Genomic DNA, 23361 nt, shown 5'->3' with positions numbered 1-23361 from the left:
TCCACCATTTCTGTAGATCCTTGCTGTCATCATAGCCTTGGACAGAGACGCATGCTAGGAAAGTAGCTGCAATGACAACCATCTCATTTTGCTAACCCTCTAACAACTCACCCAAAGACAACTTTCTGTTCCTCCATTTTTCAATCTTTTCTTCTGGTTTAAGTGGGACACTATAAGTAGGTCGTGATGGCTATTGTATTTTTCTTTTAAAGCCAAGGCGAGAATTATCTTTCAACTGGTAGGTATGATATATTTGCATTTATTAGTATTACCCTACCACTTTATTTTCTGTTTTTCATCTTTTTCTCCCTTTTTTTTTTTAATGAAGTCTTCCCATTTCCTTCAGTTTCCTTTGCTCGATGGAAAGTTGTAGAATGTATTTGTATTCTTGGAGTGAATATCCACCAGTTTTTTGTTCTGTTTTTGGTTTTGGTGCTGTTGGGGTTTGAACTCAGGGATTTGCACCTGCTAGGTAGGTGCTTTACCACTTCAGCCACACCTCCAGCCCCAGTCTGTTTCTGCTGCTATAGCAGAATAGCTGAGACTGGGTAATTTATAAAGAACAGACATTTGCCCTCTCAGAGTTGAAAACTTCTATGTTGCTGTTATAGTGACAGAGTATTCCAAACTCAATTATGAATTTACCTCTGCCAATTACATATGTTTTCTTGAAGACTGGGAATTCTGAGATCAAGGTACTGCCATCTGGTTAAAGTTTTCCTTACTCACCCTCACATGGCAGATGGTGGAAGGACAAGGAAAAGAATGAACACTGTGCTTTCAATGGCAGCATTCATTTATTCCTGAGGGCACAACTCTAATGCCTTCAGCACCTCCTACCAGGCCTTAATACTCAGCACTGTTGCATTGGGTGTTAAGTTTTCAGTGCCCAAATTTTGGGGGAGCACATTCAAACTACACCATCATTCTTCAGTGCCTGAGGCCTCCTCCAGCCTCGGGACCTTTGCCTTGCTTCCCTATTTTTAACAAATATACTGTTACTCAGTGTTTCTTCCTCCCAAAGAGGACAGTGATCTCGTGTGATATGCTTTTAATATGACTCCTTAGTGTTCTCATGCATGTTTTTTCCTCCCTTCTTGAAAGGCCTACAAGCCAGTGTGCTTCTGAGCCATCTCTCTTCATTTTGAGTTAATATTTGCTCAAGCCTACGTCAGGTGTGGTGCTGGGTAGTTTCTCTTTCAAGACAAATCACATCAATGCTAATAATGTTAGGATTATTTCGTGTCTGTTGTTTTTCACTTCTTTGTTCCCTTCATCTGATACTGGTGAGAACCAATTCTGAATAAAAACCAATTCTGAACTTGCCATTTCCATGGCCCTACCTCCTAAAAATGAGTAAAGAAGTTTTTTCTTTTTTATCCATTTCCTGCCATATTCCAAAAAGTGTTTAGGAGAGCTTTTGGTAGAATGACTATGACAAGAGCAAAGAATGTTGTACACAACCCAGGCCCAGGGAAAGGAAAAGCCAAACGAAAAAACCAACACTAGAGGGCACTTCTACAGCTGGGCACTGTCGTGGCTCAGCACACAGAGCAGGCACTGAGTTTTGGGTGCAGACTGTGATAAATGACAGTGAGCACTGTTTTGATGAGATGTCTAGATGCTGGATGCTGAAGGGTACCCACCAGAACCAGCTCTTTGGAGTTGAGCCTTGTCGATACTGAAGTCTCTTCTCTCACCATTGCTGGTTTCCACATTGGGTCACTTCTCATGCTACTCCTAAGCAGTTGGAAGACTATCATGAGCTAGGAAGAAGTGCTCTTTAGTGATCTATAAAATGTAGAGTTAATGGCCTGAAACTGAGAATTCAGAAGAGATAACTGGCCCAGTTATCAGTGGTGATTTATCTCATGGTCTTCTCAACCAAACACTCCAGGAACAACTTGAGTGCCCATTCTTTTCACTGGTTGCAGACTGATGACTGGGCCAGTATCTTTCTAAGACCCTCCATTGTCTTATTAAAAACAGAAAGCAGTTGCTTATAGAAGGACTGAAATGTCAGTGTGGCGATATTGTCTGACTTATTTTTTCCCCCCACTGTTTTTCATCATAATTTCAGAGAAGTGTTACCAGAGAACATTTGGCCCAACATGTAATAAAAATCACTCCCAAGTTGTCAAATTCTTAGAGACAGAGCAGAGGATGGTTGTTGCCAGGGTCTGGGGGAGGGAGAAATGGGAAGTTGTTGTTTAAGGGGTACAGCATTTCAGTGAGGGAGGATTAACAGGTTCTGGGGGTGGATAGTGGTGATGGTTTTACATCAGTGTGAAGACATTTAATGCCACTGAATTATATACTTAAAAATGGTTAAAATGGGGCTGGCAAAGTAGCTCATGTGCAGAGTGCCTGCCTAGCAAATGTGAGGCCCTGAGTTCAAGCCTCAGAACCACCACCAAAAAAAAAAAAAAACTGGTTAAAATAGTAAGCCATATGTTACGTGAATTTTAACACAAAATATATAACTATGTAAAATTTTTAAAATGCAATAAAAATCAGGGTAAAAAATTGAAGAAGTCTCCTCCAAGACCACTTGGCCTATGTTGTTTGAATATGAGCACATTCACTTCTCTCGAATAGACCCTAGGGGAAAATCGTTGGCCAAACCTGAGTCAGTTTGCCTGATCCTCACCAGATAACAGTGTACATGACATTCACAGCGTACACACTACCTGATAAAGTACTTGTTTTTCACCTTCTTTGGAGTTTCAACCTCTCCATGTGGCTTTCATGCTTAAGACTCTAAGCCACTCTTTATTATTCAGTGTTTTAGCAGGAACTGTAAACTTGAAGAATGATGGTGGTTACACAACACAATGAATGCAATGAATTCCACACTTAAAAACACTTAAAATGGCAAATCTTGGGCTAGTGGAGTGGCTCAAGTGGTAAAGCACCTGCCTAGCAAGCGTGAGGCCCTGAGTTCAAACCCCAGTATTGTCAAAAAAATAAAAAAGGCACATCTTGAATGTTGCCACAACAAAGGTTTTCCTAAAAAAATAACTGTGGTGAGAAGCCAGTAATATTTTGGTGATCTCTGCTATTGAAGAATAATCCAGTTCATCCTAACCAAACCTTTTCTTGTTTCTCTAAAATATCACAAAGGAGAGCTGTTAGAGTTGGAGCCCTCCCTCCCCTATAACCTTCATTGACCTTTGGCCTTTCAGAACAGGACAACCCAGATTCCTGCAGTCCCTATCCAGGGTTCATTGGAAACCTAGCAAAGCAGTGCAGTACTCTAGCTGGCAGTAGCTGTGGTGGTCAGAAATGCACACTTTATAATAATGTAAGAAAGCTGCTTCGTTTTCTTCCTATCTGTGGGTCCACAACCTTCTTTTATCTTAATGCATAGAAATGAAGCTGGTTTCCAGGAACTGCTTCCAAGCACAGGTCACCTATAGTTTACAGTGAGTTTCCAATAATGTCCCATGGTCAGCAAGTTCCATTCTCTCAAAGAAACAATTCTTTGATCGCAGTGTGTCATTATAAATCACTTTGGACAGTTAGTGTCGAACTGGTCCACAAAGGAGCTCTTCAGTTGTTACTTTCTAAACTTTACTCAGACTGCTTCTGCACGGCATCGCAAAGCTGTACTTGCCAATAACAGAGGGTGAAATGGGCTAACAGTGCTCTCTATGAAATTTCAAATCAACAGCAGAGATTTACATAACACACAAAGACGCCATATAGGAAAGGCACCCCAAAACGCACATATTCACTGGGACGGTGATTGCTAAGTAGTTCTTCCTTGCTTCTTGACAAATCCTCAGTTTATTCTTGGCTGCAATGTGCTCCACTAAAGATTATTTTCCCCAGATACCCTTATAGCTAGGTCTACCCAAGGGGTTGTGAACAGAAGTTGGTCAGAACTTCAAGTTTGAATCTCTTTAAATGTTGTACATCCAACCAGGAGGTAAGTCTTTTGCCCGTTACCCTACCTCTCTTCTTACCTGAAGTGTGGATATGATGCCTGGGACTCAGCAGCCATTTTGCAGTTTTGAGAATAGATACCTTAGCATGGTGAGTTCAGAAAAGATAAGAAGCGCCTAGATGCTTGATAGCTTTTACAAAACACCAAACCAGCTTAGACCACGGGATGCTCAGATCGCTACCACCAGCAGCCCAAGGCAATGCTGCTTTCCAGAGTTGCTGTTTTCAATAATAGTCATAACTGATTTGACAGTTGGGTCGTCTAGTTCACGTGTATTTTCATTCTATCAAAACCTTCAATCCTCACAATGACTGTGAAATGAATTCACTTAATGATACTCTCAGAGGGCAGTGAACCCCAGAGAAGTCAAATAACTTACCCTGAAGTTGTAGACTTGGCACTTGTCATAATCAGGCCTCAAACATTAAACATCAAATGCAAGTTCCTTCTCCTACACTCTACATAAAGATTAATTTAGATTATTCCTGAGTAGCTACCCCAAAAGTAGAGATTGTTTTTGGTGGCACTGGGGTTTGAACTCAGGGCTTCATACTTACTAGACAGGCGCTCTACCACTTGAGCCACACCGCCATCCCTTTTTGCTCTGGCTATTTTGGACAGAGAGTCTTGATTTTTGCCCAGGTTGGCCTGGACTGTGATCCTCCTACTTCACACTTTCTGCTATCACTGCGATGACAGGTGCCACCACATATAGCTTTTTTCCATTAAGATGAAGTCTCAGCCTGGCCTAGAACCACCATCCTCTTCATCCCAGCCTCCCGAGTAGCTGGGATTATAGACAGGAGCCACTGGCACCTGGTTGGAAATGTTTTTCTTTTCAGTGACAACCACTGACCTCCTAGGACACAGTTTGACAATTATATGCAGCCTTAAAAAAAAGAAGCGTTTCATTAAGGCTCGACATGTGTATGTTGTTTTTCTTGTTTGTAGAGAGCTGCAGTATGCTCAACTCACATCCCCCTTAACCTCAGAAAACAAACACCTGCTAGTACATAAATATTTTTAAGCATCCCATCCTTCAATTTTACATAATGCCAGGTAAAGGGAACTTCCCAGGAGATGGAGGGAAAGAATATGAAAAAGACCAGGAGACTGACGAGCTGCACATAGCTTGAAGGTGTCAGGTGGCACAGGAGAACTTGGTTTAGGGTACAATTTGCTGGAACCACTGAAGACAAAGTTAGGTGACAGGTTGGCTGTCAGTGTAGCCTTTGAAGTGTCCTTAGCTGTTTAATCCCTGTTTATTGCTTGTTCCCTGTTCTTTTCTTTTTCTTTCTTTCCTTTAAAGAGAGTTGCAAAAGAAATGATCAAAGTTTCTGACAGGGAAGTGTAGAACCAACAAGGTACCTTTAAGAGCCAAGTGGTCAATTTTCAGGAATTCTGTAGGTCTCTTGTTAAATATAGCCATTATAAAAATTTAGTCATGTAAATTTATAGTTGAATAAATTATATTAAGGGTCATGTATGGTGGCATATGCCTGTAAGCCCAGCTACTTGGATGGGAGGAGGGAGGAGCTCAGTTTGAGCTTATCTGGGGCAAAAAAGTTAGCTAGACCCCATCTCAACAAACAAGCAGAACATGTAATCCCAGCTATTCAGGAGGCAGAGATAAGAATATCGAGGTTGAAGGCTGGGCCCAGGCAAAACACAAGACCCTATCAAAAAATAACTAAAGCAGCCGAACGTAGGTAGCTCACACCTGTAATCCCAGCTATTCTGGAGGCAGAGATCAGGAGGATCACAGTTCAAAGCCAGCCCCAGGCAAATAGCTCATGAGACCCTATCTCAAAATACCCAATACAAAACAGGGCTGGCATAGTGGCTCAGGTGGCAGAATGTAGAACTCACTGCCTAGCAAGTGTGAGGACCTGAGTTCAGGCCCCAGTACCGCAAAAAAAAAAAAAAAAAAACTAATGCAGAAAGGACCAGAGGCATAGCTGATGTGATAGAGTGCTTGCCTATGTAGCACAGGCCCTGAGTTCAAATCCTAGTACCACCACAAAAAGTTATATTGAAAATAAAGGTGATAAATACTCAAAATTCATTCCTTCCTAATTAAATGGGCGTATTTCACTACTTCTATGCCCGTGGGGGTGTTTTGTTTGTTCTGTGTGGTAGAAGACATAGAAGAGTGGGCTGCTATGCATCTCTCCCCCAACCCTCAACCCCTACCAGTGATGCCACATGGGTGACATACCCGAGGACACTGACAAGTGCTGCAAAGGAGACCTGGCTCATGGTTTGAGCCATTGGCAGTGCTTTTGTCTGCCTCTTTGGGTATTGCATTATCTTAGCATTGTGTTGTAATCATTTGTCAACTGTGTCAAGCACTTTCAGTGGTTCCGCCTTTAACCCGGGTCATTTCTTATTCACATGCATGTCCCCTCCCTCCGCACAGAGCATATGGCATTAGTAGTCTCCTCCGCTTCCATAACAGAATCCCACTCACTGGGTGACCTAAAGTACAGAGGTTGGTTTTCTCACCCTTCTGGAGGCCAGAAGTTCAAGATCAAGGTACCGACGGGGTTGAGTCTGCTGAAGCCTGGTTTCCAGCAGTGCACATGGCTGCCTTTTTTGCTGTGTGTCTTTTCTCAGTGCCTGTGTTCTGCTGGAGTCCGTTCTTATCAGAACTCTAGTCCTATTGGATAGCCCCCTCTTGTGACTGCATTTACCCCTAATTACCTCCTTAAAGACCCTATCTCCAAATGCAGTCACATATGAGGTTAGGGTTGCAATGTGTGAATATTGGAGGGCACAGCTCTGCCCGTACCTAGACAGCTGTGATGGGGCTGCTACCTGCCTCCTCCTGTGGAGCCTTCCCTGTGAGCTGTCCCTCAGCTACCTACCTTATGTCATTCAAGCCTCAGAGCACTGCTTCCAGGTAGTTTGATTGTCCTCATTTTACAGATGGACATGTAGACCGTACAAAACATAAAGTAACCTGCCAGCTATGCACAAAAGTGTTAGGTCCTGTGTTCAAACCAAACAGCTGGACTCTGAAGCCTGAACCCTTAGTCACTGTGGGAAGCTGCCATCCTGCCTTTGTCTACATCTGTAGGTGTGTATTTCGTCCAAAGGCAATTCTGAAACTGTTGCCAAAAAAAATCAAGCCACTGTTGGGGAATTTTTAGGCAGGCGTATATGCAAATAGGTAGACAGACGTGAGGCAGAGGGAGTTTTGGGAAGGTGGGGCAGGGAATCTTTTGGTAATTATAGCTTCCCCAGAAAGTATTTAGACTCTCCATTCTTTTATTTCTGTGGCCTTTTCTTTAAGACAGGGTAAAATAAATAACTTCCAGATAATGCTCCACACTAGATGGAAACTATTTTCTAACTAAACATTGAGGTTTAATATTATAAATACAAAAAGAAAACGAAGAGGACTGGAGAGAGGGGGAGTGTGAGAGAGCGAACAGGCAGAGGAGCGGAACAGCTCCCATGATTTTGAGTTTTCGCACCTGCTTAGGACATAATGTGACTATTTTCCCTAATTTGTTCCAGCAACATTAACTTGAAAGAAAGTCTCTGGCTTCACATACAGATACTTTTGTGCCTTCCTCTTAAAGAAACAGTGCATTGGGAGTTATGTTACCCATCCTTAATGTGGCAACTCTTCTACTTAACCCCCACGACCACCACCACCACCAATAATCTTTGGAAAGAAAACAACTGCTTTGATGTCTGATGGAAGGGAGGGGAACTTGCAGAGATTTACTCCAGTTCCTCCTGAAATCTCTTTGTTTTCTCTTGCTACACATATCTGCCTAAATGCTTTGTTAAGTCTGACAGTCAGACAGGAACACAACATACAGTCATTCAACAAACATTTGCTGAGCACTTACTAGAGGCAGACTGTCTTGCAGAGAGGGGAGGGTACAGTGAACAAAGCCCCAGATGCTCCCATTCTAGAGGGAAGAAAGAGGATGAACTGCTTAACTCTTTACAAAAAGCAGGTTAAGTGTTTACTGGTTCTGTTAGTATGGAAATTTTGATTGTGAGTGATCTTTGCTGTGGGGGTAACCTCTGTGTAGTAGGATGTTTAGCTGCATCCAGGCCTTTGCTCACTAGCCAGTCCAACCCCCTCCCTCAGTTGTGATAAGCGAAAGTGTCCAGATATTGTCAGATACCTTGGGGACCATGGCAGCCCCAGCTGAGAAGCAGTGGGCTAGAGAATATGGGTACTGGTTTATTTAGGACAGCCAGGGAAGGCCTCTACTAAGATGACCACAGAGCAAAAACTAGAAGAAGTGAAGATGGAGATATCTGGGGGAAGAACATTCCAGGCAGAGGAAACAGCTTATGCAAAGGCCCCGAGGTAGACAAAGCGAAAAGGCCATCAAGAGCAGAAGACCTGAGCAAGAAGAATGCAGGGAGGACTGAGGGCGGCCGGGGGAAAGAATCTACAGTAAGAACCTTAACTTTGAATGAGAGGGAAGGAGAACATCCTGGAGGGCTTGGCAGAGCAGTGACCTACCCTGGTTTATCTTTAAACAGGGTTGTTTTTGTGCTGAACAGAGACTCAGCCACAGAGGCACAAGGGTGAACATGGAGTCCAGGAGCAGCTGTGGCAAGAGTTTGGGTGGGCACTTGGTCATACGTGGCTGGTCTGGTAGGGTGGGGGTAGAAAGGACTAGACTCCGGCTACGTTTCTAGTCTGTGTTTGACAAGATTTGCTGTTGAATTAGACACAGGTGCAGGCAAAAGCAAAGAACCTGAAAGATTCATCTCTGAAAATACCCAGCTGAGCTTTCCTTTCTGATTTTGACCCCAAACCCCTGGGACCCTAAGCATGAGGGAGCCGTTGTTCAGGCATCGGGTATTATTCCTGAGTAAACCAACTCCAATTATAATGTATGTCTCCAGGAGAAAAGAGAAGGAGTCAGGGTGGTAGATTTTGCCTTTGTCTCCGCCTCACAGGACTTCTTTGCTATTTTGCTCAGTTAATGAAACTCCATCAAGTAAGAGCCAAATGAGCAAATGGGCCCTCAAAACAGCCCATCCTCACTTGCTCAGAGCTGCAGTACTACCTGATTGCCCTTCAGGTCCCCATCTGGGTGCACTTTTCATAAAACCACCACATGGGTGCCAAGAACTCAGGCAGCATCTTTCCTGTCTCCTCCAAGATGTTCTGGCGGATGGCAGATGATGCCTTCCGGAATCAAGGCTGCTTCGCCCAGGTTCCATGTTTTGCAAACTGCAGGTGAGGGAGAGTATGAAACAAAGGCCCATCTTCTGATCGGTCCCCAGGGTTAAGATGGACTTTTCTGGAACCTTCCAAAAGTGCTGGCTCACATCAAAGATCCCACTTGAGGAGTCTTTGCCTTTGTTTTATGGGGTCAAGTTTGTCTTTTCTGCATTTTTCCTGGCATGTTGAGAGGTGTTTAAGAATGCAGGGTTCCAGGTTCCTTCTCAGACCCAGTGGGCACCTGGCAAGGATGCTCACTAACGGCCTTCGATGATGCTAATCTGTAAAGACTGCTGCTGCACCATTTAAAACATCATTCATGTCCTTAATGGAGATAGATAAGCAAGCCGGGGTATGTATGGTACTACCATGGTATAATTTTAAAAACCTAGACTCCTGAGTTTCTGCCCTACCATTCTCAGCCCACGAATTTCATGCTTCCTGATACAAGATGGCTGCTGGAGTTTCAGTCATTCTGTTTACCTTTCAGGCAGAAGGAGGAATTGGCAAAAAGGGCCTTTGCCAGCTGATTGGCCTCCTTGCAAAGAGTTCTCCCAGAAGTCACATCCTCGCATGTCGTTGGCCAGGATACAGTCACGTTACCACGTGTTGCTGCTAGGGAGACACAGAAATGTTCTTAGGCATAGTGATATGCTAATAAAACCGTAGTGTCCTTGTTGAGGAAGAAAAGCAAAATGGAAGTGGGTGGGTAGCCATCTCTTCCACTGCTCCTGTCCGTCACCATGTCATGGTGTTGTGAAGAGACTGTATTATTTTTCACTTACTGTCAGTTCATTTTAGATTTACTGGGGGAACCACATGTTGGTTCTGTTATTTAAAACACCAAAGGAAAACACATTCAGTTCTGTGGACAGCCACACAGATATATTGAGAATATACTATACCTAAGATTTTTTTTCTTTTTCCATCCATCTGCCACAGTCTCTTTTTCTTAATGAATCCAAGAATCCACAAAGAGCAGAGGGAGAAGGCGAGGAAGCCAAGTTCAAAGGCAGCTTTCTACTTTTTACCTATGTGATATTCAATCTGATAAGTATAAAATACCTACCTCTTTGGTACTGGAGAGGGTGCATAAGACTCTGTACATAAAACCACTTTAGGCCTAAGAGCCACTCAGTAAAATAGAGTTCACTGAGCCCTTTCTTCATGTAACCAATGAAGAGCAATTCATTCTGAGAATCAGCCAAGAGGGGTCTGACTGCTTTTGTGGGGTTCTGCTGTAAGACAATAAGGATGCTTTTGATAGACAAATCCAAAATGTGAGTGAGCACTTTGCTGAATGAATGAATTCCTCATTCAGGCCAAATTGATGGACTCTTCCAAATTCCTAGGTGTGGGAAGAGAGTTCTGAAAAAATTTGGTGGAGTCCAGTAAGTTCTTTCCTTCCTCTAAAGTTCCCAGGTTATTTGGAGAATATAGCAATCCCACCATGGTTGTCAAAGTGGGGTCCCTGGACCACTAGCAAAACCTAAGAAGTGGTTATCCATTCAAATCACAAGGGCCCCGCTTCATGCCTACAGATTAGAAACCTGTGTTTTAACAAGCCTTCCAGGGGATTCCATTGCAAGCCGAAGCACGAGAACTGTTCACTAAAAGTGCAAAGAGTATACTTTACACACTTTTTTTTATTAACACATGTTGCTCCCACACGCAATTCGGTGGGAGTTGACACTGGCTCCCATCTCTACCGAGGCAAAAATGCTGTCAACTGTGCTGTCCTTTCTTTCAAGCTCGGCCTCTCCAACTGGGCGAGGCCTTGCTTTGCAGAGTGTTTGTGCACTGACTAAAGTTCTTTCGGTCTGTCTGACAACAGACTGAGGTTGCTGCCAGCTGCCGTGTTAGGGAGCAACGCCTTAAATAAAGGCCTTCAGCTATTTCATGTTCCTAAGCCAGTTCATTGTGTTCCAAGTGCTTTTGTTCAGGGAATTGGACCACGTATGATTTCACCAGGGCAGAGTCACAAGACACCTTTACCTGGGAATGGTGTAAGTGGAACAAGGCTGCTAGCAAATTTGCCTAACCTGCTTTGGAAGAAATATGTTCAGGGAACACAAAGCTGTCAACCTATCAGCCAGTAGCTTTGAGACAATCATTGACAAAACTATTGACTTTGCATATTTACTCCAAAAAATGAACAACTGAGCCATGTTTGGGCTAAAATGAGTGGTCTGCAGGGTTTGCAGAGAGGTAGGGCCCAGTTGAATTTTTGTAGTACCTGAAAGTATAGTCAGTATTTTCCTGCTACTATTGTTGAGTTGGTGTTTGGGGCTCCATGGTAGTTTTCTGATGGAAGATCCCAGAAGAGAATACACAGAGCCTCCCTATGTCTAGCCTCACACTGCCTGGGAACTCAGGAGAACTGGACACCCTCACACCCTTCCATTTTGGAATCCCCACCCAACCCAGACACTGAAGCCAACAGGAGAGACCAAGGCTTGAACATGCTCTGAAGTCATCTTTGGAAGTCATGAAGGTCTAACTCATGGCATAAGCCACATCACCTACCATCATCTGGTGACTTGGGAGGCTGTTAATTAAACAGGAGCTGATTGGTTTTGAGAATAGGCAACTCAATGAATTGAGTAAGTTGTTGAGTCATCTATCAAGTAGTTGCCTTGGGAGAAAATATTTTAGCACATTTTATATTGGAGAAATTATTGGAATCCTGGTAAAAAGATGAATTTCAGTAGACTCGAATTATAAAACATGACACAGATAGTTCAGGAAAGGGAGATCTGTGTTCCCAGGTAATAGTCACTATCTCTGTTGACTCAAGAATTCAGTTTTTAGAATGAACCTCAGCATACTGTTATGATTTGGATCTGAAATATCCCCCAAAGGCCATGAGCTAAAGGCTTGGTCACCAACCTGTGACACAATTGTTAGGTGGTGGAACCCTTAAGGGGGAGGTGGGTAGTGGTAGAAGGTAAGGTCACTGGAGGTGGACCCTTGATGGAGATCTTGGCATCTCCTTCCTTTCTCTTTTACTTCCTGGCCTCCTTGATGTCAGCATCTTTGTTCACTACATGCCATGACATTGTACCTTGACCACAAGCCCAAAATGACAAGACTAAGAAATCTTGGATTGAAACCTCTGGAACAATGAGCCAAGATAAATCTGTCCTCTTCTTAAGTTGTTGATTTTGTCGCAGTTACAGAGTGCTAACAATTACCAATGCATGTATTTACTCCTAAATGTATCCGGAGTTCTCCATCCATGCCAGCTCCACTTTCACCCAATCATGTCATGTTAGGATTCCCTTCTCATGTGAAACTTCTTTAATCCCATCTCTGGATGTGGACCCAGCCCAAGATGGCATAACTGAGGCTCTGGGGAACTGAGAATTGACAAAAGGTAGTGAGTCAAGGATAGGCTCTTGAACTGAAGAGTGTAGACTACAGTGCTGAAGATTTCAGCTTTGAGAAGGCAAGGAGAACATCTACAGAGAAAAGAGAGGGGGAGGAGGATGCTGGGATAAGAATGATGAGAAAGTCATCCCCATCACCTTGCACTGCCAGCTTCCATTTCCTCACAAGACCCTACTATGCTACTGGGGTTCTTTCTTTTTCTTTTCTTTTTTTTTTTTTTTGAAGCAGTACTGGGGTTTGAACTCAGGGTCTCACACTTGTTAGGCAGGTGCTCTACCACCTGAGCCACTCCACCAGCCCTTTTTTGTGCTGGGTATTTTTCGAGATTGGGTCTCCAGAACTATTTACCCAGGCTGGCTTTGAACGGCAATTCTCCTTATCTCTGCCTCCTGAGTAACTAGGATTATAGATGTGAGCCACCAGTGCCCAGCTATTTCTGGGGTTCTTGAAAAAAACACCATACCATTATAATAATTTGACATTTTTTTCCCTCAGAAGTCAAATTAGTTTTAATATTATTATATCCTTGGCAACCTATTTTTCCTGTGTAGGTGAAGAGGTAGATCCCAGAGTTTACATGCTGCATAACTTCAAATGGATGAAAAGGCTAGGAAGCAACTGAATTATCCCATCTGGATTGGGTCAAGCTGGGTAATAGAATTCTTGTTAGGTACTCATGTTATTTACTTCCTCAGGGGCCCGTGCTTTGTCTACACTCTCATTTAATCATTGTGACCTTGTGTTGACTGTTCTGAGCCATTGTTTAACTTGCTCGGGAACCAAAGTTGGGAAATGACAGAGCCACCACTGGACCTTCACACCTTCCTGCTGTGCTGTGAAAGGTGAAAGAAGGATTCCAACCTGGACAGTCTTGGGCAATATACCTGCTGTGGCAGGCATAGTTCAAGGTGCTGGTTCATAAAAGCTATCAGAGATGCCTGTCAGGGCAACAAAGAGAGGGCTGTGAGGGAGTGAGCAGCCATTGAGAGGAGGGTCAGGTGAGCTCCAATCAGACTCTGCGTTATTAAGTCTCACAGTGATTCATCTCATGTTAGCAATTAGCTCTGGTACTCCATGATTACGAGGAGAGTTGTGAGAATAACAAGACAATGTCAGAACATGGCATTTTTCTTTTCTTTGGTTTTTTGAATCAGTGGCTCACTACATCGACTAGGCTGGCCTGGAACTTGGGATCCTCCTATCTTAGCCTCTTGAATGCTGGAATTATAGGTGTGTACCACCATGCCCAGCTTAGACCAAGGCTGTTCTGCCAACTTGAAAGGCAAAGCCCATTCCTCAAGACACAAAGACTAGGCCTGCTTCCTTATACCTGGCCTGAGTCCAGTGAGGTATATGGCACATTCTGAAGATACTGCTGGAGTAATGTGCCCGTCTGATGGGCAAATAGCCGGCTCTAACCTGCAGCTAACTTAGGATGTAGCTCTTGCTTCTTATCAAGATGCTGTCAGCCTTCAAAACCCAGAGCCTTTCCTTCCTGTCCCAGGATGTCACTACCTGCCAGGTGCCTCTAAGGAGGGGCCCAGCCTTCCTTCTGAAAGCCAGCTTAGTTTATGAGAAGAACTCTGAAGTGCATTTGGGATTCAGGTTGGAGGATGATAGGCACATGACGGTGGATGGTGGATGGTTCCGATCATTTGGATATGCAAATAAAGATGAGTTTCACATTTTTTAAGGTCCTGTCATTGCAAACCTCCTGCACTCACTTCTACTTCTCACACTCATGACTTAGTGTCTGGGGATCAAAGTAGACGGAGCTTTTGTAGTTCTTCACCCCAGCACTCAGAGCACGTGTCATAGCCAAGGTTCCCTAAACACAGAGGAATTGGACCAAGTGTGAGGAGAGTAAGGAAACTCAGTGGAGGTGGAGCCCCCATATCCGTCTTCTCTGGTCTTGTTTCTAGAGATCTGCCATCAGACCCAGTGAGAGAGATTTAAAGCATTTACATTTTCCATGATGTTATCTGAGTTCATGGGATGTTTTTTTTTTCTTTTTGACTCTTCTATGTGAATGTATACCTTCGCTTTTGGCCAGGTTTTTTGTTTTGTTTTGTTTCTCCTCTAGGTTTTTTTTTTTTCCTCCCCTAGTTTTGAATGTAGTTGGATGGTTCAATATCTGTGTTCTTTTCTCAGGCAAAATTAGATGCTTGGTACTTTGCACAGTTGTTAGAGATTGTTAGAAAATGAATCTCTAGCAGGAATACATCCTAACAGTCATAAACAGGAACATTATAGGATGTGCAAAAATCCTCACATTAATGACAATGTCGAATTACACACCCTGGACCCCAGAATGAGTCTCTTTTGAATAGATGTCAGCTGCTACCTCCCTCACCAGTGGCTCAAAACCAGGAGGGCTTTGAATGTAGGTGGAGGCTGAGGTACCCAGGAACTGGCAAGTGCCAGAGACAGCTTTGACTGCAGTGCCCAGGCAGGCACTGACATATCCCTTGGCTAGGGAGGCGTCTTGCATGCTGGAGACGCACAGAAAATGGTAAAGCGACACTCAGGAGGCTGCCGAGAAAGCCTTCCCCTCCGGCTTCTCTAGCCTATCTGTTGGATTCTCCTTTGCTTGGAAAGTTCACTGGCTGCTTTTTATTTTGCCCTTCCGGGGAGGGAAAGCCCCAAGTTGGGGGCGATTCACTTAGCTCTGTCTGGGGCTGAGCTGCTCTGTGTGCAGTAGGAAAGACAGACTGTGGAGGGAGTCTCACGGAGGGTGACAGAGCAGCAGAAGCGTGTGACTTCCTGCTGGAGAGTCTTCTTCCCAGGGAGGGGAGATGGGCACACGCTGTGTGTAATGGGCAAGTGTTCTGTGTGCTCTGTCCCCCAGGTGCACCAGTACTACAGCTGCCTCCCAGAAGAGAAAGTCCCCTATGTCAACAGTCCTGGAGAAAAACTGCGAATCAAGCAACTCCTACACCAGCTGCCACCACATGACAATGAGGTAAGGGACTGGAGGGGGCTTCTGGAAACTATTCTCAGAACCGTCTATGAATTGCTCCCATTTTCCATATTCAGATGGCTCCCTTCTTATCATGACCAGCAAGATTGCTGAAGAAAACCTCTGGTGATTTATTTTAGATTTTAGCTTTCCTAATTAGAGCCAAAAAAGACTGACCAGTACACAGTGGAGTGTGTTGCCAAAAAGTTAGTGTCTCATTCTGAACTGGATTAGCCTGTGAACCTGGCATGACTAGCTATTTGTGGTAACCAGGGAACACTAAAAGTTGAAAGCTCAGGTCCCCATCTTCTGACTTGAAGAGGAATGTGTTCTGCTGCTTGCCTACATATGCTGGAGGATTGGGGTTCCAGGACCATTTCAAGCTGTGCAAAAATGTTGTGAGTCTGTTGAATTGTCAGCATCATTTAATATTAAATGACTGTGCAAGGTTTCCACGTTAGGCCTTAGGAGAAGTTATGTGCCCAGATTTGCAGATCTCCACATCTGTGATTTTTGTCACGGTGAAGTTTGGTTTGTTTAGGGTCATCATCTATACTTTTGAAAGTATGGCTTATGGACTGTTCTTTTTTCTGAACCCAGAAACACAGCCCTGAAGGCAGGCATTTCTTATCCTGGAGATCACATTGATCAGAAAAAGGAATTTATAAACCTGCTTTTAAAAAATTGTGCCAGAAGGGATTAGGTTTTTAAGCTGGAAATCAATTTTCAGGTATAAGAATCCTATGAAATTGAACTATTTAATTCTGACTGCATTTAAAGCAAAACTGTAATTTATATTTATTTTTTGTGGAACTGAGGTTTGAACTCAGGGCTTCATGCTTGCCAGGCATGTGCTCTACCACTTGAGCCACTCTGCCAGCCTGAGTGAATGCTTTTAAGTTCTGTCTTCCAACTTTCTAATAAAAGTGGAGCCTCAAAAATAAATCTGAGAGATAGGGAGTACAGCTCAGTGGTAGATCACTGTCTACCTGCATAAGGCCCTGAGTGCCATCCCAGCACTGCAAAAATACAAATAAATGAATTTAAGTAAGTAGGGCCATACCCTAAAAAACTGAATCAACTCCCTAGAAAGCCAGCTATGATTCTCCTTCTTGCTGTTTATTTCAGACTTCATAAAACAAATATAAATAATGCTTTCTCCTTTAAAGCTGACCGAGCAAGCATTGTAACCTGATGCCCAGTTAACTAACATGAAAGTGAAAGTGCATGCGGGTTTTTACAAGCAGGAGGGGTGTGTCTTTCTTCAAAAGCAGGCCCATAAAATGTCAGTGGTGCAAGCTTGTGTTCTGGGCTGTTTGGGTCACTGCACTTTTCTTTCTGGGACATTCCCGGGGAGACTTTTTTTTTTTAACTCCATTTACTTGAGGGAGAGAAGTGTGATTTACTCCTCTATGTTATTAGCAGTTTATTCTGTCTATAGATAAGCGAGCTTTCATGAAAAGAGACAGCATTCAGATTACTACTTCCTGTTAGTAGGAATGCGGTATGTGGACCCAGTGGGCTGAATTAGCCCATTTGACATGGCTCCTTTTGAAGACAAAAGGTGATGTTTAGGGTATATTGGATCGTTCTCTTTTCATTCAGATAAGATAAAAACACAGTTGCCCTGGTTTCCAAATTAGAATACTAGGTTTTCCTATAATCATCTTTGTGACAGAGCCTCTGAGCTGTACAGTTAACTTTTCGGGTTAGTCCTGAGCAAGAAGAGGTGGCTTCAAGACTGTTCTCCAGGGGGAGTTATAAATATGGCTTGGAGAAGGATGTGATCATAGCAGTAAATAAAATTGAACCTGTAATGAGAGCTACTTTAAGATTACATTTCATTCTTGTGATGAAGAGGTTGAATAATATGGAGATTTCCGTCTGGTCCTAGCTGGTGTTTTACACCTCTCTAACTCATTCTAGTCTCCAACTTAAGGAGAATCAGGGACCTCAGGTTTAGGATCTCCTGTAGACAAAAAGGCCACCTGGACTCTACTGATGTAGCTCTGATCTCTAGTTTCAGGGTCACCTTCTGGGTTTTGCAGGTGATTGATTTTTCTTTTTATAGTCATAATATTTTCTTAATAAATGCATTCTCTTCTAAACCAGCATTAATAAACAGTAGTGCAGAACTATGACACAGTTGCCAAGGTGTAGAGAAATAAGAGGGAAAAATGGCAAAGACTGGGATTGAATGCCTTTAGTGTCTCTCCCTCAATTCTGTGACATTCTCTGTTTAACAAATCCCAGCAGCCTGTCCTTTCCCTCTTGCACCCACATGAACCCACAGGGCCTCCCTGCAGCATCACAGATGCCTATGGGCCAGCTCCATGGGCTCAAGCCTCCTGGTTCCCACTTCCCCAAAGTAAGGAGGAGGACAGAAGTCATGAGCATGTTGACAAGTGTCCTGGCTCACTGGCCTGGAACCATTGGTGTCAAAACTCAGGTACATGAGCACATGCAGATGAGGGTGCAGTACAGTTCCAGAGCAGTTAGCCTGCCTTCAGTGAGCTCTGCTGGTTGTCACCATTCTCAGGTGAGTCTCACCTTCACTAGCTCCGAGCCTGGGCTTGGTAAATTTCAGCAAGGACTGTAAAACCAAGTGGCAGTGTGTTCAATGAGAAAACGCAGGCATGGACTTTAACTGTCCTAGAGTGACGGTGATCTCCTCCCAGCCATCCTGTGTGTGTGTTCAGGTGCGCTACTGCAATTCCCTGGACGAGGAAGAGAAGAGGGAGCTGAAGCTGTTCAGCAACCAGAGGAAACGAGAGAACTTGGGCCGTGGGAACGTCAGGCCCTTCCCTGTCACCATGACGGGAGCGATTTGCGAACAGGTGAGTTTGGATTCATTGTCCACTCATTCATTCACTTGACATTTATTTTATTAAGTACTTGCTGTGCACCCAGCACCTTCCTAGTCCCTGAAGATACAACAGGGAATGCAGGACATGAATGCTTAGTCTTTCCCTCTACAGGAAGAAATCAGCCAATAAATTTAATCAATAAAATAGAAAGAAACACTGGGAAGGGGACTGGCAAAGGCTGGGAGGGTACGGCATTGGGAGCAAAGACGTACAAGAGGGACTTGGTCATCCAGGTATTGCAGCAGCAGGAACAGCCAGCTTAGAGGCCCCAGGGGAAGGAGGGTGATTCTTGTGGCCAAGGGACAATGAATTGGCCAGCATGGCTGGGCAGAGGTTGTGAAGGACAAGGATGGGCAGATAAAGTCAGAGTTCTTGGAGAGCCACGCAAGCCACTAGGACTGAGCAGAGGAATTGACATGATGCATTCATATTTTGCAATGAATCCTTTGATTAGAGACTTTGCCTTGGCCATGGGACAGCCTCTCATCCAAGGTCATTCCAAGGCCATTGCCCCTTAAAGTGGCACCAGGTGGTCTTCTCCTAAGTTTGGGAGTTCTTTAATGCCCCCTGCATTTGGTCTTGATTTGATTTTTCTCCTACTCTCCTGCACAGTGGTCAGGGCATGTGTCCCAAAGAAGCAGCGTTGCAATCCAACCTGCATAGGGTCACCCTGCCCCCCATCTTACTGCCAAATACTTTCTGGTGCACATCAGCCTTTTAGGCCCCTAGGTCCTGCTGCTTTTTGTACAACTCCACGTAACCCCTTAAGTTCTAAGTGGACTAATGTAGGTGCCAAGATCAGCAAAGAGAAGGCCAAAGACTGACTAAGAGGAGCAGGTGCCTTTGGGAGACCGTCTTTGAAATTTGAGAGGGCTAGAACCACAATGTTTAGATAGATGGGATGGAGAAGCTACTTGGCCAGAGAGGTAGCAGTGGGGTCATCATCCTTGAAAAATGTCCTTGAGCTACATACTTAAGATACAAGGGGTCAGTGCTCATGATATGAGACTTATTTTGGTTAATTCAGGGCCTCCACCACTCTCAGATCCGGCTCCTAGGGAACATTGCTCACCTAAGGGGGAAGGAAGATTGCACATTTCATGGGAAGATGCTGAAAGTCGTATACAATAATGAGTGGAGGCAGAGAGACCTTTCGTAATTTGATTTGTGTTTCTGCCAAATGGCCTTGACCATGATATTTTTCTTTGGCTTTGTCATCTGTCCAGTGGGGTTAACAAACCTTATAGAATCTTGGTGAGAATTGGATAACATCACGTGTGTGCACACTTTGGCTCTACTAATGTAATCATGGAAGAGAGGGGTGGCACCTTCTGTAACATGATGTCTTTACACGGATGGGTGCCCAGAGACTCTTCCACAAGGCCTTTACCTCACTGTGTGATTCATTTCAGTTCCTACCATGTCCAAAGCATGAGAAGGGTTTGGAAGATAGCTTCTTTGCTCTTTAGATATTGTCCTTGGAGCTCAACCACCTGTGTGGGTCATAGTACCCAACTCAGGCTGTGAACGTCATTGTTGATGCCAAGGTGAACAGAGAGCATCTCCCTGGACCCACTGCTTCATACTTTTCTCCTCCCTCCAAGACATAGTGTATCCCAACCCCAGCTGTGAGCATGGGGCATTGAAATTCTTCCTTATCCCCTTTTGGGAAGGAACTTTGGAAAAGCAAAAAGAGACAGTAGGGAAGGAACACTCAGAAACCTTAGAAGAAGTTAAAAGCGTGCCTGAAGGCACACAGAGAAGAAAGAAGGTAATTCAGGACAGGCAGGTTTTATGTGCCCACACCCCCCACCCTTCCACCAGTAGTGCAGCCCTGCCATGTTATCACGGGCCACCATGAGCTCTTCCCTCTCGGTCTCTTCTATGCACTTCCATTGGAGTTCTTTCTCTACCACCTTTGTGAGTCCCAATGTCTCAGTTACTTTATCTTCATCTTATGTAGGCCATAAGAAATGGGGTGGGGGGGGCAAGGAAAACCTGCCCTGCCAGGTATGTAAAGCAGATAGCACAGTGACTAGTGTGAAAATAAGTGCTCGGTGACCAGCTGTTGGCCCTGGTTGTTTGTCATTTATGCATAATACTGAGGGAACAGGGCTGGTGTTGGTACTAAAGTCTGTTTTCCTCACAGTGTGGAGGCCAGATTAACGGTGGGGATATCGCCGTGTTTGCATCTCGGGCTGGCCATGGCGTTTGCTGGCACCCACCCTGCTTCATATGCACTGTCTGCAATGAGCTGCTGGTGGATTTGATCTACTTTTACCAAGACGGCAAGATCTACTGCGGCAGGCACCATGCCGAGTGCCTGAAGCCACGCTGTGCAGCCTGTGATGAGGTCAGAGTCCCCTTCCTGAGCCCACAACCCTGCCTGTCACCCCTCAGTTGCACCATCGCCTTACTCATGCACTTTGTTCTGTGGTTTCCCACAGAATGCAGCCATGGCGGCTCCACCCTCTTAAGTTAACCCCTTCCAGGGAGAGGCCTCACCCTTGTCCCTAATCCAGGTGGCTAGAACATCTGAGAGTGTGGCTCAGTTTACTGAACTCAGCAGGTTCATTCGATCCTGGGAGGAAGGCAGCCACTACAGCCGCAGAGATTCCCAAATGGCAGACAGCTGTCACAGTGTCACTTCAGAACTCTTAAAAATGAAGTGAAACAAAATAAAGTAACATAAAAAGGCATTGTGCAGCTGTAGATTGCTGCCCAGTTCCTTGGGAGTAGTCATCAGGTATCCAGTGCCACTTGTACAAGGTTTGATGGGACAGGTTGGTGAGAAAAGAGAAAAAAGTGGGTGACATTATCCTGTTTCCGCGTTGTTTACGAAAGTTCGGGACACTGGTGAATACTCTAATCAGGTATCTCTCCCCTTGCTCTAGGATGTATTTGAATATATTGTGCCAGGAAAGAGAGCAGATTAGAACACAAAGCCCCTGTCTGGCATTCTCCCCCCACCAGAAGCAAATCCAAGAAAGACCTATAAGCTACAGAATAGAAAACCTGGTTTAGCTTTAAAAGTTGGGAACAGAAAGAAGAGTGTTCTAAACTTGACCACTTGTAGGGAGCTCATTTTGGGAAAGGTCTTAGACATAGGTTTCCTCCTACATTGAGGAGTTTTTTGAGTCCATCAGAGTCCACTCGGCATTTCTCTCTCACAGACCACACATGAGAGATTCACTCCTCTAGGAGGAAGTTGATCAGACTTCACTAAGTCAGATTGCTAGAGAGACTCTCTAGCCAGATAGCTGCAAAACCAGATTCATGTCCAGCTCCACGACTCCAGGCAGCCACCTTGCCTTCATGCCTCGACTTCCACATCTGGACGTCAATGTCATACATAGCACAACTTTGTGTCCTCCAATGTCAAATAGAATATGATGCCTGAAATGAACACTTTGACATTTTTATTTATTGAGATAGAATGTGTACAGCAGTAAGGCTTATCCTTTTCAGGTATATGATTCAGTGGTTTTTATTATATTCTCAAAGTTTCAAGACCACCACTGCTGTCTGATTCCAGACCATTTTCCTCAAGCAAAAAGAAAATCTATGTCCAGTAGTCATTCTTCTCCTCCTTCTCTCAGCCCCTGATGACCCCTGCTGTGTGGACATAAGTGTTCTAATATTTCATATTAATGAACTCATAAAATATGTGACTTTTTTTCTTCTGACTTCTTTCACTTAGCATGATGTTTTAAAAGGTAATCCATATTTTAATATGTATAAATACTTCATTCCTTTTCATGGCTGGCTGGCTGTCATCTCTCTGTCTATCTGTCTATATACATATGTCACATTTTGTTTGACCAGTTAGCAATTGATGGACATTTAAGTTGTTTCTACTTTTTAGCTCTTAGGAACAATGCACTCATGTACAAGTTTTTGTGTACACTTATATTTTTAATGCTCTTGAGTGTATCTATAAGAGTAGAATTCTGAGTTTTACATTTGAGAGAAAGCCAAACTATTTTCTAAAACAGTTCTCTCATTTTGCATTCCTACTGTCAGTAAATGAAGATTCTAAATCTCTTCACATTCACATTAATACTTGTAATTATCTTTGTTTTTTATTATTGCCATCCCAGTGAGTATAAAATAATAGACACTGAGACTTTTCTTCACATTTTCCTAACCACTAGTAATGCTGAGCATCTTTTTTGTTGTTGTTTTGAGACAGGGTCTCACTATGTAGCTCAGGCTGGCCTCCTTGCAGTCTTCCTGCCTCAGCTTCCCAAGTGATGGGATTATAGACATGCACCACCATGCCCTGCTTGAGCATCTTTTTATGTGTTTATTGTCTATTTACTTATTGTCCTTTTTTTGGAGAAATATCTGTTGAAGTCCCTTGCTCAATTAGATTATTTTATTCCTGACATATAAAAATTGCTTATATAGTCTGGCTATTCGTCCCTTATCAGATACATGATCTGCAAATATGTTCTCCCATTCTATGGTTTTATTTTCACTTTCTTTTTGCTGTCCTTTAAAGCATAAAAGTTTTTAACTTAGATAGAGTTTGCTTGGTCTATTTTTCCTTTTGTTACTTGTATTTTTATTGTCATATCTAAAAAAACCATTGCCTAGTGGATTTACACCTATATTCTAAGAGTTTTATCTGTTTTTTTTTTATTCTGTTAGGCCTTTGATCCCTTTTCAGTTAATTTATATATATATATATATACATATATGATGTGAGGTAGGATTCAAATTGATTCTTTTACATGAGTCTTCCAGTTGTCCCAGCCCCATTTGCTAAAGACTACTCCGTCCCCATAGAATGGTCTTGGCACCCTTTTTTGATAATTAATTGCCCATTATGTATGGGTTTATTCCTGGACTCTCAATTCTGTTCTGTTCATCTATATGTCAATCCTTTGCCAGTACCATGCTGTACTGATTATTAAAGCTTGGTAGTAAGTTTGGAAATCTGTTCATTGAGATTTAAAACAACTCCCTATTGGGAGTCAAAACATGA

At 43.6% G+C, this 23361-nt stretch overlaps 1 protein-coding gene across 6 annotated transcripts in view; it reads left to right on the top strand.

Moving 5' to 3' along the window:
• Prickle2 (prickle planar cell polarity protein 2) overlaps nucleotides 1–23361 on the top strand; it is a 321900-nt gene that overhangs the window by 247675 nt on the left and 50864 nt on the right. For all 6 annotated transcript variants that reach the window (XM_074044137.1, XM_074044136.1, XM_074044138.1 and 3 more), the window contains 3 exons: nucleotides 15394–15507; nucleotides 18204–18341; nucleotides 20521–20724. In XM_074044137.1, the coding sequence (XP_073900238.1) occupies nucleotides 15394–15507; nucleotides 18204–18341; nucleotides 20521–20724 (456 nt within the window). The remainder of the gene's footprint in view (nucleotides 1–15393; nucleotides 15508–18203; nucleotides 18342–20520; nucleotides 20725–23361) is intronic.

This window comes from Castor canadensis, chromosome 10 (assembly GCF_047511655.1).
Source record: "Castor canadensis chromosome 10, mCasCan1.hap1v2, whole genome shotgun sequence".
NCBI classification, from domain to species: domain Eukaryota; kingdom Metazoa; phylum Chordata; class Mammalia; order Rodentia; family Castoridae; genus Castor; species Castor canadensis.
The sequence above is the reverse complement of the archived record's forward strand: the minus strand, read 5'-3'. Positions and strand labels throughout refer to the sequence as shown.